Source organism: Eumetopias jubatus, unplaced genomic scaffold (assembly GCF_037043125.1).
Source record: "Eumetopias jubatus isolate StellerSeaLion01/CBP00866 unplaced genomic scaffold, mEumJub1_p1.0 scaffold_4, whole genome shotgun sequence".
NCBI classification, from domain to species: domain Eukaryota; kingdom Metazoa; phylum Chordata; class Mammalia; order Carnivora; family Otariidae; genus Eumetopias; species Eumetopias jubatus.
In genome coordinates this window covers 5,602,276-5,616,651 of record NW_028274810.1, presented here as the reverse complement: position 1 = coordinate 5,616,651, position 14,376 = coordinate 5,602,276, and the positions used below count along the sequence as shown (strand labels likewise).

Below are 14,376 nucleotides of genomic sequence, written 5' to 3'. Positions count from 1 at the left end.
TGAAGCATGAAATACTGAGGGATAGATCTGACTGAAAATCACAAAATATTTCACAGAGAAATGAATGAAACCAGAGAAAATGAAGAGAAATTCCTTATTCGTGGATTATAAGATTCAATACTGTACAAACTTCAATTTTCCCCATTTGATCAATAGATTCAATTCCATCTCTCTCAAAATCTCAGCCTGTATCTTTGATAGGAAGTGACCAGTTGATTTTAAAATTCATTTAAACATATAAATGACCTAGTATAAACTTTTGGAGCACCTCGGTGGCTCAGTTGGTGAAATGTCTGACTCCTGATTTTAGCTCAGGTCATGATCTCAGGGTCCTGGGATCGAGCCACCTTCTGGCTCCATCCTCATCAGGGACTCTTCTTGGGATTCTCTCTCTCTCTCTCTGCCTCTCCACCCCAAAATAAAGAAATAAATCTTTAAAAAAAAGTATAATCTTTCAGCAAGTGGTAAAGTATAATCTTTTCAACACATGGATATGGATGACATATGCGTGTGCATATGAAAATAAGTAAATACATAAAATTGGGTCCATAACTCACACCACCCCGAAATTAGCCTAAAAGAGAGTAAGGGCCTAAGTAGAAACGTTAAAATGTTAAAACTTTTACAAGAAAACATAGTAGAAAAATTTTTAGGAGCCCCTGGGTGACACAGTTGGTGGCTCATCTGACTCCTGATTTTGACTCAGGTCCTGAGCTCATGGGTTGTGGGATCAAGCCCAGAGTTGGCTGTGCACTCAGTGGGGAGTCTGCTTCAATTTCTCTCCCTCTCTCCCTCTGTCCCGCACTTGCTCTCTTTCTGTCACTCTCTCTAAAATTAAATAAATAGAATCTTTTTAAACAAAGATTTTATTTGTTTATTGGAGATAGAGAGAACACAAGCAGAAGGGCAGGCAGAGGGAGAGGGAGAAGCATACTCCCTGCTGAGCAGGGACCCTGCCAGTGGGCTCAATCCCAGAACCCTGGGATCATGACCTCAGCTGAAGGCAGATGCATAATGAACCAAGCCTCCCCGGCTCCCTAGTAAATAAATCGTTAAAAAAATCTTTATAACCTTAAGTTGGACAATGATTTCTTTTTTTTTTTAAGATTTTATTTATTTATTTGACAGAGAGCACAAGCAAGGGAGCTGCAGAGGGAGAGGGAGAGGCAGGGTCCCCGCTGAGCAAGGAGCCCGATGGTGGGCTAGATCCCAGGACTCTGGGATCCTGAACTGAGTCGAGGGCAGACACTCAACAGAATGAGCCACCCAGGAGCCCTGGGACAATGATCTCTTAGATATGACACCAAAATTGTGATTGATGAAAGAACAAATGGATACATTGGACTTAGTTAAAATTTAAAACTTTTGTTCTTCACAAGACATTGGTGAGAGGATGAAAAGTCAAGTCACACATAGGGAGAAAATATTGATAAATTACATATCTAATGAAGGTCTCCTAATAGAACACTGAAAGAACTCTCCAAAGACAATAGTAAGAAGGCAAACAATCCAATTTAAAAATGGGTAAAAGAAAAGTACCTGGGTGGCTCAGTTGGTGAAGCAGCTGCCTTTGGCTCTGGTCATTATCTCAAGGACCTGGGATCTAGCCCTGCCCCCCTCTGTCAGTCTTCCCACTGACAGGGGAGTGTGTTTCTCCTCTCTCTGCCCTCCCCACCCCACCCCACACCCCCGCTCTTGCTCTCTCTCTCTCTTTCAAATAAGAAAATAAGAAAATAATTTGGGTAAAAGATTTGTAGACAGTTCAGCCGAGAACATATATGGAAAGCATGTAAGAACATGACAAGATCTACATCATTAGTCATTAGCAAAATGCAAACTTAAAACACTATCTGCCAATTAAAATGGCAAAAATGAAAAGAATTTCCATTCCAAGTATTGGCAAAGATGTGTAGGAGCTGAAATTCTCATACACTGCTGATAGGAATGTTAAATTCTACAACTCCTCTAGGAAATAGTTTGGAAATCTTTTTTTTTTCTTTTCAAGGTTGATTTCTTTGTGTGAGAAGGAGTGAAAGTGAGTGGGGTGAGGGGCAGAGGGAGAGGCAGAGGGACAGAATCTCCACCGGACTCCCCACTGAGCATGGAGCCCTATTTGGGGCTTCATCTCATCACCAAGGAGATCATGACCTGAGCCAAAATCAATGTTAGACACTTCACCGACTCAGCAACCCAAGCACCCCAACAGCTGCGACCTGCTTCAAAATATTAAACCGCTCTACCAAACCGCCTGGCATAGGCCACCACCATTCCACTCAAATGAAAAAAAAGAGTGATATATTCATAAAAATCTATTGATAGAAACTCTATTTTTAATTGCCATTCTAATCCATTCACAGGTAAATGACCAAAAGAAGTTGTGGCATATCCAGTTCAAGGAATACTACTTGGTTTAGCAGAGTAATCTCTTCACATACATAACAAAATTGGTAAAGATTTTATTTTTTGCTCAGATAATTTTTCTGAGCAAAAAAAACATCAAAGCAAAATAATGTCCATAGCATATGATTTCAAAATATAACACCTTAGGAAATGGAAATAATTCTATTGTAACTGAAAGCCAATCAGTGTTTTCCTGAGGTGGGAATGTGAGGGAGGACTTGGCCGGAGCACAAGTAAACTTTCTGGGGTGATAGATATATCCACTGTGTGGGTGATGCATATATATGTTCAAACGGACTAAACTTTAGACTTTAATTATATACACTTTCTTGCTTGGAAATTATATCTCAATATGCCCATTGAAACAGTTTAAATTACAAAAACAAAAAATTTCATACCCTGAAATTCAATAAATGATTTTATATTTTCCAAAAAGTTCAACCGTATGTTTTTGCAAGCTTAAAGTAGGCAATGAATTATTTCTTTGGATATGAAAATGAATTGATCTATCTTTATCTTTCTATATGTAACTCTCGAAGAAAGACAACCTTAAGAGAACATAAATGTTTATGTCCTACAAAGGACCATTCTCTAGAATTAGATATCATATAGTCTGATAAGATAATGAACACAATACAATAATTGGTCAAAAGATTTGAATAGAAACTTCAGGAAACAAGATATGGGAATGGTTCATTAGCACATGAAAAGATGCACAATGCATTGGTCATGAGGGAAAAAAGTCAGTACCGCAATGAGGTATCATGGCATATCTGTTGGTATGGCTAAAGTCAGAAAGTCTGAAATCTCACACAAAACACCTGGATGTCTCATATAGCTGTGGGAATGAAAAATAGTACAACCACTTTGAAAAGCTGACTTCCAGTTACTTATAAGATTAAACAAATACAAATCCTATGGATAGTCATTCCATTCCTAGGTATTTACACAATATGTCTACAGAATTATCAGCATATGAATGTGTGTAATAGCTTTATTATTATGCCCCAATTATGACTGCCCCAAACTGGAAGTGACACAAAAGTCCAGTGACAGATGAATGTATAAACAGAGACGAAACACTTGAAATCCTGCCCAGCAATAAAAATGTCATGAAGTATTGGTGCATGTAGGAATATGGATGAATTTATTTTTTTCAAGATTTTATTTCTTTATTTGATAGAGCGAGAGAGCACAAGTGGGGGGGTGGCAGACAGAGTGGGGGAAGCAGGCTCCGTGGGAGCAGAGAACCCCACACGGGGCTTGATCCCAAGACGCTGAGATTAAGACCTGAGCTGAAGGCAGACACTTAACTGACAGAGCCATGCAGGTGCCCTGGAATATGGATAAATTTTAAAATCATTGCACTGCACTGTATGATAGAAAGCAGATATAAAAGAGGATATATATATGTATTTCCAGTTATATGAAGTTGTTAAAACTGCAATGATCTCTAGTATCGTTGGTTCCCTGGGTGTGAGGCTGGAGGCAGTGATGGACCGCAAAGGGGCACAAGGGAAGTTGTGAGGTAGTGGAAATGCCCTGTATCTTGACTGTAACAGAAGTTTCATATGACCTCACTGATATGAGGAATTCTTAATCTCAGGAAAAAAACTGAGGGTTGCTGGAGTGGTGGGGGGTGGGAGGCATTGGATGGCTGGGTGATAGACATTGGGGAGGGTATGTGCTATGGTGAGCACTGTGAATTGTACAAGACTGATGAATCACGGATCTATACTTCTGAAAAAATTAATGCAATATATGTTAAGAAAAAAAAAGAAGATAGCAGGAGGGGAAGAATGAAGGGGAGTAAGTTGGAGGGGGAGACGAACCATTAGAGAGGATGGACTCTGAAAAACAAACTGAGGGTTCTAGAGGGGAGAGGGTGGGGGGATGGGTTAGCCTGGTGATGGGTATTAAAGAGGACACATTCTGCGTGGAGCACTGGGTGTTATGCACAAACAGTGAATCATGGAACACTACATCAAAAACTAATGATATAATATATGGTGATTAACATAACAATAAAAAATTATTTTAAAAAAATAACTGTATGCTTTAAAGCCATGCAGTCTATTGTACCCAAATTATACCTTAAGTAAGTTGATTTCACAATCTATTGTACCTCTCTGCAGGGACAATTAGTAGTGAGAAAATGAAATTCAGTAAAACGCAATAGAGATTAGCATCCTAAATTATTAAATGCTTATGAATATATAAAAATGAAGCAGACCCAAGACCCCTAAAAACTACTGCTGTGAGAAATTGAAGAAGACTAGTAAACAGAGAAATAGGTAGCAGGTTCATTGATTGCAAGACTCAGTTCTGTTAGGATAACAAAGTAACATTATTTCGGTAAATATTGCTGTAGATATTTGTGAAGAAAATGACAAACCAATTTTAAAATGTATATGAAGGGACGCCTGGGTGGCTCAGTCGGTTAAGCGTCTGCTTTCAGCTCACGTCATGATCCTGGCATCCATTCTTTAAAATGCAAAGGCCATCTACAGCCCAGAAATGATTATTTTCAATGTATGTATGTGACTAAACACTCATCCAAAATATGTCAAGAACTCTTATAAATCACAAAGAAAATGAGAAACAACCTAGTGTATTAATGAGCAGAAATATTTTAAAAAGCCCATCCCAAAAGAAGATATCCAAATGATTAATAAGCATATGAAAACCCAATAGGATATCTGCGAGATTGGTTTCTTTCTTTTTCTTTTCTTTTTTTTTTAGTGGACCCCGACACAGGGCTCCAATTCGCAACCCTAAGATGAAGACCTGAACTGAGATCAAGAGTTGGATGGTGCCCCCAGAAATGGTTTCTAATGCACCCTCCTCTCTTCACTAGATACGTGGCCTTGGGGAGGTTTGTAATCTTCTTGAGTTCTTGTTCTTTTTTTTTTTCTTTTCTCATCAGGAAAATGATAGCATCTTAATAATAAGATAGTTCATTGGATTCTTTACGATCACCCGGAAGTTTACATGAACTGTACTTTTTGCTAAGAATGTATTGACCTTGAATTCTCCTTTATACATCTTTAAAAGCACAGACAGACAATTGGCAAGGAATAGACAAGTTGTTCTAAAATTTCACCTTTTCTAGAGAGAAATCATATATATAATAGAAAATTGGAGAGGAACGAATTTGTATTGAACAACTTTCCCAATACCCTGAAGCATGTCTACTTTCCATTAAGACTGGAGATGAAAGTCTTGACTAGGTCCAACTCCTGCAGTCTTCTTGGTCTGGAGGGGTCTGAGAAAGTCCATTCTAGACCTAGAAAGATCTGGACTCCTGGACAAGTGTTCCTCAGAAAGATAATCAACTACTTACCTCTAAAAGCCCTGAGCAATTTGTGAAACTGTGGGTGAGGTTCAGACCAGCTCAACTCTATAAGCAGGACTCTCCCCTGAATCAAAGCTGGAATATTGATAGATATCATTTCCAAAATCTCTGGTATAGGTCATGGCATGCTCCATAGGAGAGAAAACAGGCACATTAAGACTGGAGATGAAAGTCTTGACTAGGTCCAACTCCTGCAGTCTTCTTGGTCTGGAGGGGTCTGAGAAAGTCCATTCTAGACCTAGAAAGATCTGGACTCCTGGACAAGTGTTCCTCAGAAAGATAATCAACTACTTACCTCTAAAAGCCCTGAGCAATTTGTGAAACTGTGGGTGAGGTTCAGACCAGCTCAACTCTATAAGCAGGACTCTCCCCTGAATCAAAGCTGGAATATTGATAGATATCATTTCCAAAATCTCTGGTATAGGTCATGGCATGCTCCATAGGAGAGAAAACAGGCACATGAATATCAATTGAGAGAAATAGCAATCAACACACAAGAGCCATTATTAAATAATGTCCACCCCCACTACAACCCAGGAAAGTTCTCATTCAAAAGCCATGTTTTAAGGAATATGTAGTTAGAAATCTTCACGATTTGGGGCTAGAAGCCAGTTTCTTTAATGGACAAGCAACTCCGAGAATAAATAGATAAGCTGGATTTCATCAATATTACAAGCTTTTTGTTTCAGAGGACACTATCAAGGAAGTGAAAAGACAATGCATGGAATGGGAGAAATTTGCAAATTGTATATCTGATGGAGGTCTGCTATCTAGAATAAATTAAAAAAAAAAAACGCTTACAACTAATCAGTAAAAGACAGCCAATTAAAAAAATGGGAAGAAGAGTTTGAGTCGACTCTCTCTAAAGGATAAGACCAATCTAACAACAAATACTTGAAAAGGTGCTCAATAACATTAGTCATTAGGAAAATACAAATCTAAAGCACAGTGTGATCCCTCTTCCCCCCACTAGTATGACTTAAAAAAAAAAAAAGATAATGTATGCGTTGGGAAGATTGTAGAGAAATGGAATTCTTACACCTTCCTGGTGGGAATGTCAAATGGTGTAGTTGCTTTCCTTTGAAAAAGAGTTTGGTAGTTTCTCAAAAAGTTAAATATAGGGTTACATATGATCTGGCAATTCCACTCCTAGGTATATAGCTAAGAAAATTGAAAATATATGTGAACATAAGGGGAAAAGAAGACTACATAACACATAGATGCAGGAAGAAGAATACTGAGAGAGTTAGAATAGAAAACAGTTTCATAATCAATTGCATAAATTAACTTTGGTTTTTCCCCTGTGTTTTGGGGTGTGTGTGTGTGTGTTTTGCTGTAAAGAAAGTTTCCTTTACTACATATTGTAAATGGAGGAAGATCCAAATAAATTTAAAAGCTTGTCAAATACAAAGGAAACAAAGATAACGAAAGTGCTAGCATGCTTCTCTTGTGTTTTGAACGCACAGAGGAAAAAATAAAACACTAAAAGACACAGGGAAGAACATCATGACAGTCTAAGACATTGGAATCTATCCCTTATTATAAAAGCCTTAAGATCTGTTTGCCCTTAAAGGCAAGTGGGATGAGTTCATGACAGCCCTAAGAAAACCCGTTGGGAGGGGTGCCTGAGCAGTTCAGTTGGTTGAGCATCTGACTCTTGGTTTAGGCTAGGGTCATGATCTCACGGATGGTCAGATTGAGCGCCTTGTCCCACTCTCTCCCTCTACCCACCCCCCATTCTCTCTCTCAAATAAATGAAGATGAACAAAACAGTAAACTACTTGGGAAACTATTTCTGCCTTGGTGATTTATACACACACAAGAATGAACAATCAGAACTATGCTGAGATAATTTTTTAGAAAGAGATGGGAACTGTGGTATCAGCACAAGGGTAGACAGCAACTGAGAGTGGCCAGTGAGGGGTGGTTCCCATCAGTGGGGACCTTCGGGGGGACCGGGCAGTCTTGTGTATCAGCACGGCCTTGGCAACTGGAAGGCAGCAGCTCCCCAGGTTCCATGTCATCTCGGACGTTCCAACTCTGTTATTTCAAGTGCAGACCGTTACCTGGCATTCTGAGTGCTCCCTCTGTCATTCCGTTTGGAGTGTGAGCTAGGGGCAGTGCCTTCAGCTCTCAGCTGTGGCATCTTGAACCTTGGTTTTGTGGTTCCTGAATCTCAGGTGCTGTGGGGTGTTGTTCAAATTGTTCCCAACAGTAAGTAAAGACTTCCTGTATCCTCACCCCTCAGTCCTGATGAAACCTACTTGATTTCACTGGTTTTTAACCATCCTGTGTTTGGGTTTCTTCTCCTCAGTCCCCAGCTCTACCTCCTCGGCCACACGTCACCATGGCAGCACCTCTTGGCCCTCTGTCTGATCCAGGGGCAGAAATCAGCCTCCTGGAAATCAACCAGGAGCTTCAATCCCAGCTGGAAAAAAGCAAGCAGGACTTCCGAGACCTCAAGGAGAAATTCCTTATATCCGAATGTACTGCCTACTCCCTGGCCAAGCAGCTGCAGAAATACAGTAAGTCCTACAAGATCATGGCCACCAAAGACATGTCTGTCTGTATTCCTTCTGAGAAACTAAAAACCTCTCCAGATGCTGTCTTCTCTCTTCCAATGTCACATAAATTTCATTCTGACCACAATCCGGGAAATGTAGAAGTGGGTATTTTATCCTCAGTTTGCTGAGGATGGGAAAACTGAAGACAAAGAGGTTAACAGTGACATGTCAGGTGGGGTTAGAGTTAACATCCCAGTTCCTGCTTCCTGGTGCAGACACAGAAATGCCTGGTCCTCTCAGGATGGTCTCTGTGCTGTATCAGATCCTGCATGACTGCAGGCCTAAGTGTCAGGGACTAAGGAACTCTCTCAGGTCCCGCTTCTCTGAGGTCCCATTGGTAAAGCACCAAGTTAGTTACACTGGGGAAACATCCTGATGGCACACCCGGGGGCGAGAGGGAGGGTAGCAGGTGACATTACCTGCTTTCAAGGAGATGGAAGTGGTAAGTGGAAAGTGGAAAGAAGGTCTCCTTTCCCCCTAAAACTGTGGTATCTGTGAGTGATGCCATCCACGCAGTGACTCCCCTTGTGAGAGGGAACCGGTGCAGAGCCTCTGCTTCCTGAGTCCACGGAGGCCATTTGATACCCAGTGGCAAGGGTGAGGGTGTTTCAGGGAACATCACGGTCTCTCCCTGAGCTGGGGACCTTCAGACATGCAGGATGGCCAGCAGGTCCAGGCCTGGGCCAGGAGACATGTGGCCAAGGGAGAAGGAGGGTGAGTGGGGGAGACCACAGCCCCGGGAACCAGCCAAGCCAGGGTGTGGGGCAGGCCTTCCCCCACAGTCAGCCTGAAATGGGGAGCTCAGCTGCCCGTTCATTAGGAGGGGCCTGCGCTGGCAGAAGGAGTCATGAGAACGGGGCACGTGCACAGCCGAGCGATAGGAAGGAATCCTGACAACTCTCAGCCCGCATTTTTGTCATTTTCTCACAATTTGCTTTCAATAGAACAAGGGGAGGTGTAATTAAAAACGAATGACGCAGAGAAAAAAAAAACTGAAGCATGCTTTTTACGAAAGGGAAGAGATGATGAACTTTCAGGGAAGGACAAGCAGTTTTGTTTACAACTTTCCTGAAAATCATCACATAAGTGTGGGAAACCAGTTGTGAAGATGATGCAAACAGATATCACCTGAGGGCGTGGGGTGGCGGTAACACAGCACAGGGGAGAAAAGCATGGGTTGTAGGTCAGTCAGCCTGGGCTAAATCCATGGTGCCCAATGTCCTGTGCCTCAGTTTCCTCCTTGTTAACCTGTTAGTGTTGTGGGACCTACTTCTCTGAGTCAGAATGAATACTGAGTAATTTCTTGTAACGCTCTAAGAGCAGAACCTGGAACTGTGTAACTCTGTTCATCATTCTACTGCTTCTCATAACACAAACTGTATTAGGATTGGGCCATATTCCTCTCCGGTGCTTCTGGTTTTATGCATTGTGGTTTCCACAAGTGTAACCGGATGAATTTTTACCTTTGAGATACTTGCTCAGTATAGAAATCCCAGCTCAGGGGACCCATCAGTCCAGTAGCCCTGGGGGCCTTACGTCATGTCCCTGCTTAGTGTTTCACTTAGGAGTCTCCAAGGCTTGCTAGAGTGACCATGATCAGGGGAACCCGAATTCTGACTCTACCAAATACCAGTTCATCACCGTGTCCAGTTCCTCTCTGTGCCTTGGGGCTGTTCTTTCCTGGGCTCTGAAACAGGGAGTAATCGACTGCCCTGTAGTTGGGAGGCTGAGGAATGCGATGTGGAGCTCCCAGCGCAGAGCCAGGTGGCCGGGGTTCCAGTTGTCCTAGGATGGACCCTGCCTCGTCCCTTGAAGGCAGCGAGCACAGCAGCATGTCCAGCGTTCCCCTGAGGCAGGCGTCTCTGTTTCTCAGAGTGTGAAGAGTCCACCGACCTCATCGAATCCGTGCTGGGAGAGAAGGTGCAGTTTGAGAAGGGGAAGCAGGCAGACACGGTGGCTGAGAAGCTCAGGTAAGGAAGGCTCCATGTGGGAGGCTGCAGGGACGCTGTGGGCATCTCTGACTTGGGGCAGCAACAAGTCTGGGCCAGGAAAGGGCAGAAACATCATGGCAGGCACGTGACCCAAATATTTCTAAAACAACTAAGACAACAGTGATTGGTAAATGATGGACTCCAATGACTCAAAGACTCGCTCTCTCTTTGGAAAAAAATATCAAAGTCCCCAAATTCAAGGGAACAATTCGTGGCTTTTAGCATATTCACAGTGTTGCGAGATCACCACCTCACTTACCTTTCACAGAGTCATGACCTGGCTGACCACAGCTTGAGCCTGCCATTCTCCTGAGCTCACCAGTTCACACCAGCTCTACTGGACACGCTTCTGCGTCTGGCGCTGTGTCCTTTCACTGCACGCTGCACTGTGTGTAGTTTTCCAGGGAAACGGGTGTCCCCAAAGTTAGCAGCTGAAGGGACATCTCTCTGGCGTGTGCTTAGGAGAACCCCTGGCTCTGTTTACAGAAGGAAAAGGTGTAAGGGATGTGCGGGGTTCACGGCTCCTTTGGGGAAATTCTGCCAGAAATCATCACGAAAGATCTTATTGTCTGTTGTTCAACTCTTTGCATTTTAAAATTTTCTCTCTGCCCTGACTTAGGCTATGTCATACCCTCATTAAAGACCAGGATAAAGAGCTGACCCGTTTGTATCAGAAGTTACGGAAAGGGAAAGACGTTTCCCAACTGCTCAATAAGCTCCTCGAGGACCTCCTCACCCATGATGACCCTGAGCATTCCCAAGGGCAGGGCTTCCAAGAGCAACTGGCTGAGGGGCACAGGCTGGCCAAGTGCCTTGCCCGAAAGCTCAGCCCAGGTAAGGCAGCCACCGGCCCTGATGCCCGGAGCTGCGCCAAGGCCCTGGGCTCACAAGAGACTCCCTGCCTGGCCTCACGCCATGTGCAGCAGCCCTCCTGGGTTCCCCATCGCAAGTGGGGCCATGAGAGAACCCGGAGTGGAAGGTGGTAACAGAGAGCAGAAATGCACAGTGTGGAGGTAATAGTGCTCCACGTGTCTGCTTCCTCCCTGAGGGAATGCAGCCTTTGGAGCAGGAGGCAGCCTCCACCAGTCTTTGAGCCAGAGAGCAAAATGTGACAGGAGGATGCTTGTTGGTGTGCAAGGATCCCTGCACTAAGTGGGAGGTTCCCAGAGTCAGCGTGGTCTGTATTAATTGTGGGTGAGAAAGTGAGTTTTACTTTCTCCATATCTGTCTCCTCATCTGGAAAGTATATCAAATAACCTGCTGATACTGTAGTGATCAGATAGGGAAAATTCATGAATGCATGTCAGGAAAAAATAATGCTCCTGACTGTGTGGAGTTGGATAAGGTCCTTGATGCAGTAGGACTTGGAGGTGGGAGTGCTGTTTAGACGGGACCGCTTTTCGTAGACGGATGTCCCCTTGATAACACTGAAGCCCACGTGAGGCCCCATGAAGTCCCTGGTGGAGGGATGTGGGACAGAGTGGTTGTCCTGTCCTGAGGGCAAGGAGGTGGCTCTATGTGAGAGCTGTGAACCCACGGAGAGTCTGTGGCTGTGGTGGGACCTGTGGCACTCTGCAAGACACGGTGCAGAAATGAAGCTGACAAGCATTCCCTGATATGGACAACAAGAGCCGGTAGAACGTGTTGCCCAGGTTCAGTGATGCTGATCCTCAGAATCAGAGACACACTGCCTGACGCATCAGAAATCCATGCCACAGCAGTTCTTAAAGACAGTGCCCTAAACTCAGTAGAATACCTAGTCATTCATAGACCCTTAGGTCTCCAGGGACATAGAAGCCGCTGTGTTTATAGTGGTGATGTGGGAAATAGCTGATGGGACATTTCTGAATTTATTTGCAGAAAATTATGAGGATGAGGAGGATGAAGAAGAACAAGGAACCCTCACTCCCAGGTGACAATGAAAATTCTGGAACCAATAATGTGTGGGTCAAAATGGACAGGGTCTCAGAAAGTAAAGTAAGTGAGGTCAAGAGAGTGACAGATGTCAGATGCAAGGTTAAGCAAAACTGCAGATGGTCCCCAAAGGATGGCTGTTTTGGCTTGGTTGCCTGTTGTCTCTGTGGTGTTGTAAGACCGAGATGAATTCACCAGCCTTAGGATTCCCCGTGGGGACAAAAATACCCATTCTTTCCTGTAAATGGACACTGGGAGGAGATGTATATCTACTTCCTACACAGTTCTCTAAGGTCCTTGGTAGGAAGGTAACTAACCAAGGAATTGGTCAACAGACAACTAGCAAAATTAAAACCAAGAGAAGTACCTAACCAAACTCCAAAAACTTGGGGTGTCATGTGACACTATTAATGACAAAGTGCCTAGAAGGCACGCATTTCTGCAGTCTGCAGGTACTCCAGAGCTGTAAGTAATTGAGCAATCTATGTAAAAATCATCCTGACTCAGGCCCGTGGTGGTTGCCCCTGGTCTGGTCTCCACTGTGCTTCTTGTTGTGACCGCATCCTGCTGGGAGGGTGGAGTCTCATTCCTAGTCAGTGCTTCTGTGGCCAGTGCTCTGAGGATCAGCTGCTGCTCTCCCAGCCCCGGGCAGCCACACTCTGCCTCTTGTAGGTTGGTGTGCTTGTTCCCTCTCCAGCCGGTGCCCTGTGCCTCCTGTGACCACTCCATATAACTCCCATCCAACCAGCTAGGAAGCCACAGTGTCTGATCCTCCTGGTTTGATCTCCTGTCATTCCTGTCCTACCCGGCACAGCATGGAGCAGCAGCAAGTTGAAAAGAAGGAAGTCCTACAGGACACAGTGGATGAGTGTGTTTTGACTCCTTCAACTCTGCAAGAAGAGTGTGACAATGACCAGTCCTACAGTGCTGGCGAATTCCCATTAGATGAACAGGAATTTGGCTCTGCTCTGGATTTAGCCTGTGAATGCTCCCACACCCAAGGGGATGAAACGTCACGTGGTCCCCCAGGTAGTGTCCATGTTGTTTGTTCTGCACACCTTGTCTACACCGAGGAAGGTCATCTCTATACACGGGCGTTACAGACACACTTTGCTTTAAATCAGGACAAATGGATGTGGAGACACAGACATCAGGTGGGTCAGGGAGCCTTCAACCATCCTAGGCAGCGGCCATGCCTCTGTCAACCCGGCCCCCGTGTCAGGCCATTGAACCTACGTCATGGGTGACAAGCTCTACCCACCTCAGTAGGACATCCACAAAGTCTTGTCAGATACCCTACGTGGATCAACTGTCTTTTGTTCCATGCAATGACATTTTCTTTTTAGGATCAATATCTCTCGAGGGCCTAGACCTGTCCAATGTTGTTGGCTCACATACCTGCATATCAGGAAAGGTGCTTTCCCTGGTTTCACTGCTCTCAGGCCCAGGCACAATCTTCTCTATGTGGGTTCAACTTAGTCAAGTGGTCATCTGAAAACAACTGTGTCATTACCTTGCCTGTATGTTCCTATGAAGCCAAGCTGGGCTCTGGCATCACTCAGACCCAAATGGCTTTTGTGTCGGTAGAACACCAAAGATTCTTTTTTTAAAAATTTTTTATTGTTATGTTAATCACCATATATTACATAATTTGTTTTGGTGTACTGTTACATGATTCATTGTTTGTTCATAACACCCAGTGCTCCATGCAGAATGTGCCCTCTTTAATACCCATCACCAGGCTAACCCATCCCCCCACCCTCCTCCCCTCCAGAAACCTCAGTTTGTTTTTCAGAGTCCATCATCTCTCCTGGTTCGTCTCCCCCTCTGACTTACTCCCCTTCATTCTTCCTCTCCTGCTATCTTCTTCTTTTTCTTTTTTCAAAGATTCTTTTTGATTTGAGGTTTTCTACAGTTGATTCATTAGTCTAGTTTCAAGAATAATTCCCTGGGAAGCATCAAGAGCCATGGTATGTCATGGAATAACCCCATTTTGCAGCAACACTTCAAGAAAGTGCTTGGACTCCTCCGCAGGACCTCTGGGGAAAATATATTCGGAACTCTTTTTACAGACTCCCATCAGAGGAGGATATTGGGATAATTTGTGGGGGAGAAGAAAGTGAATTTCTGCAGCAGGTCAGGGAGCAGTCCT

At 43.9% G+C, this 14,376-nt stretch overlaps 1 protein-coding gene across 1 annotated transcript; it reads left to right on the top strand.

The window, feature by feature from the left end:
* Positions 1–8,102: 8,102 nt before the first annotated feature.
* On the top strand, positions 8,103–12,226 carry LOC148164488 (putative NBPF family member NBPF5). The gene is made up of 4 exons (XM_088022916.1): positions 8,103–8,280; positions 10,193–10,289; positions 10,930–11,144; positions 12,171–12,226. The coding sequence occupies exons 1-4, from the start codon at positions 8,103–8,105 to the stop codon at positions 12,224–12,226; spliced, it is 546 nt and encodes a 181-aa protein (XP_087879042.1).
* Positions 12,227–14,376: the final 2,150 nt, after the last annotated feature.

What these genes read in the sequence shown, in the direction of transcription:
- LOC148164488 (XM_088022916.1), top strand. Translation starts at nt 8,103, where the DNA reads ATGGCAGCACCTCTTGGCCCTCTGTCTGATCCAGGGGCAGAAATCAGC. An exon ending in ACGGTGGCTGAGAAGCTCAG is followed by an intron (nt 10,290 to 10,929) that starts GTAAGGAAGGCT and finishes GCCCTGACTTAG; the next exon opens with GCTATGTCATACCCTCATTA. An exon ending in TGCCCGAAAGCTCAGCCCAG is followed by an intron (nt 11,145 to 12,170) that starts GTAAGGCAGCCA and finishes ATTTATTTGCAG; the next exon opens with AAAATTATGAGGATGAGGAG.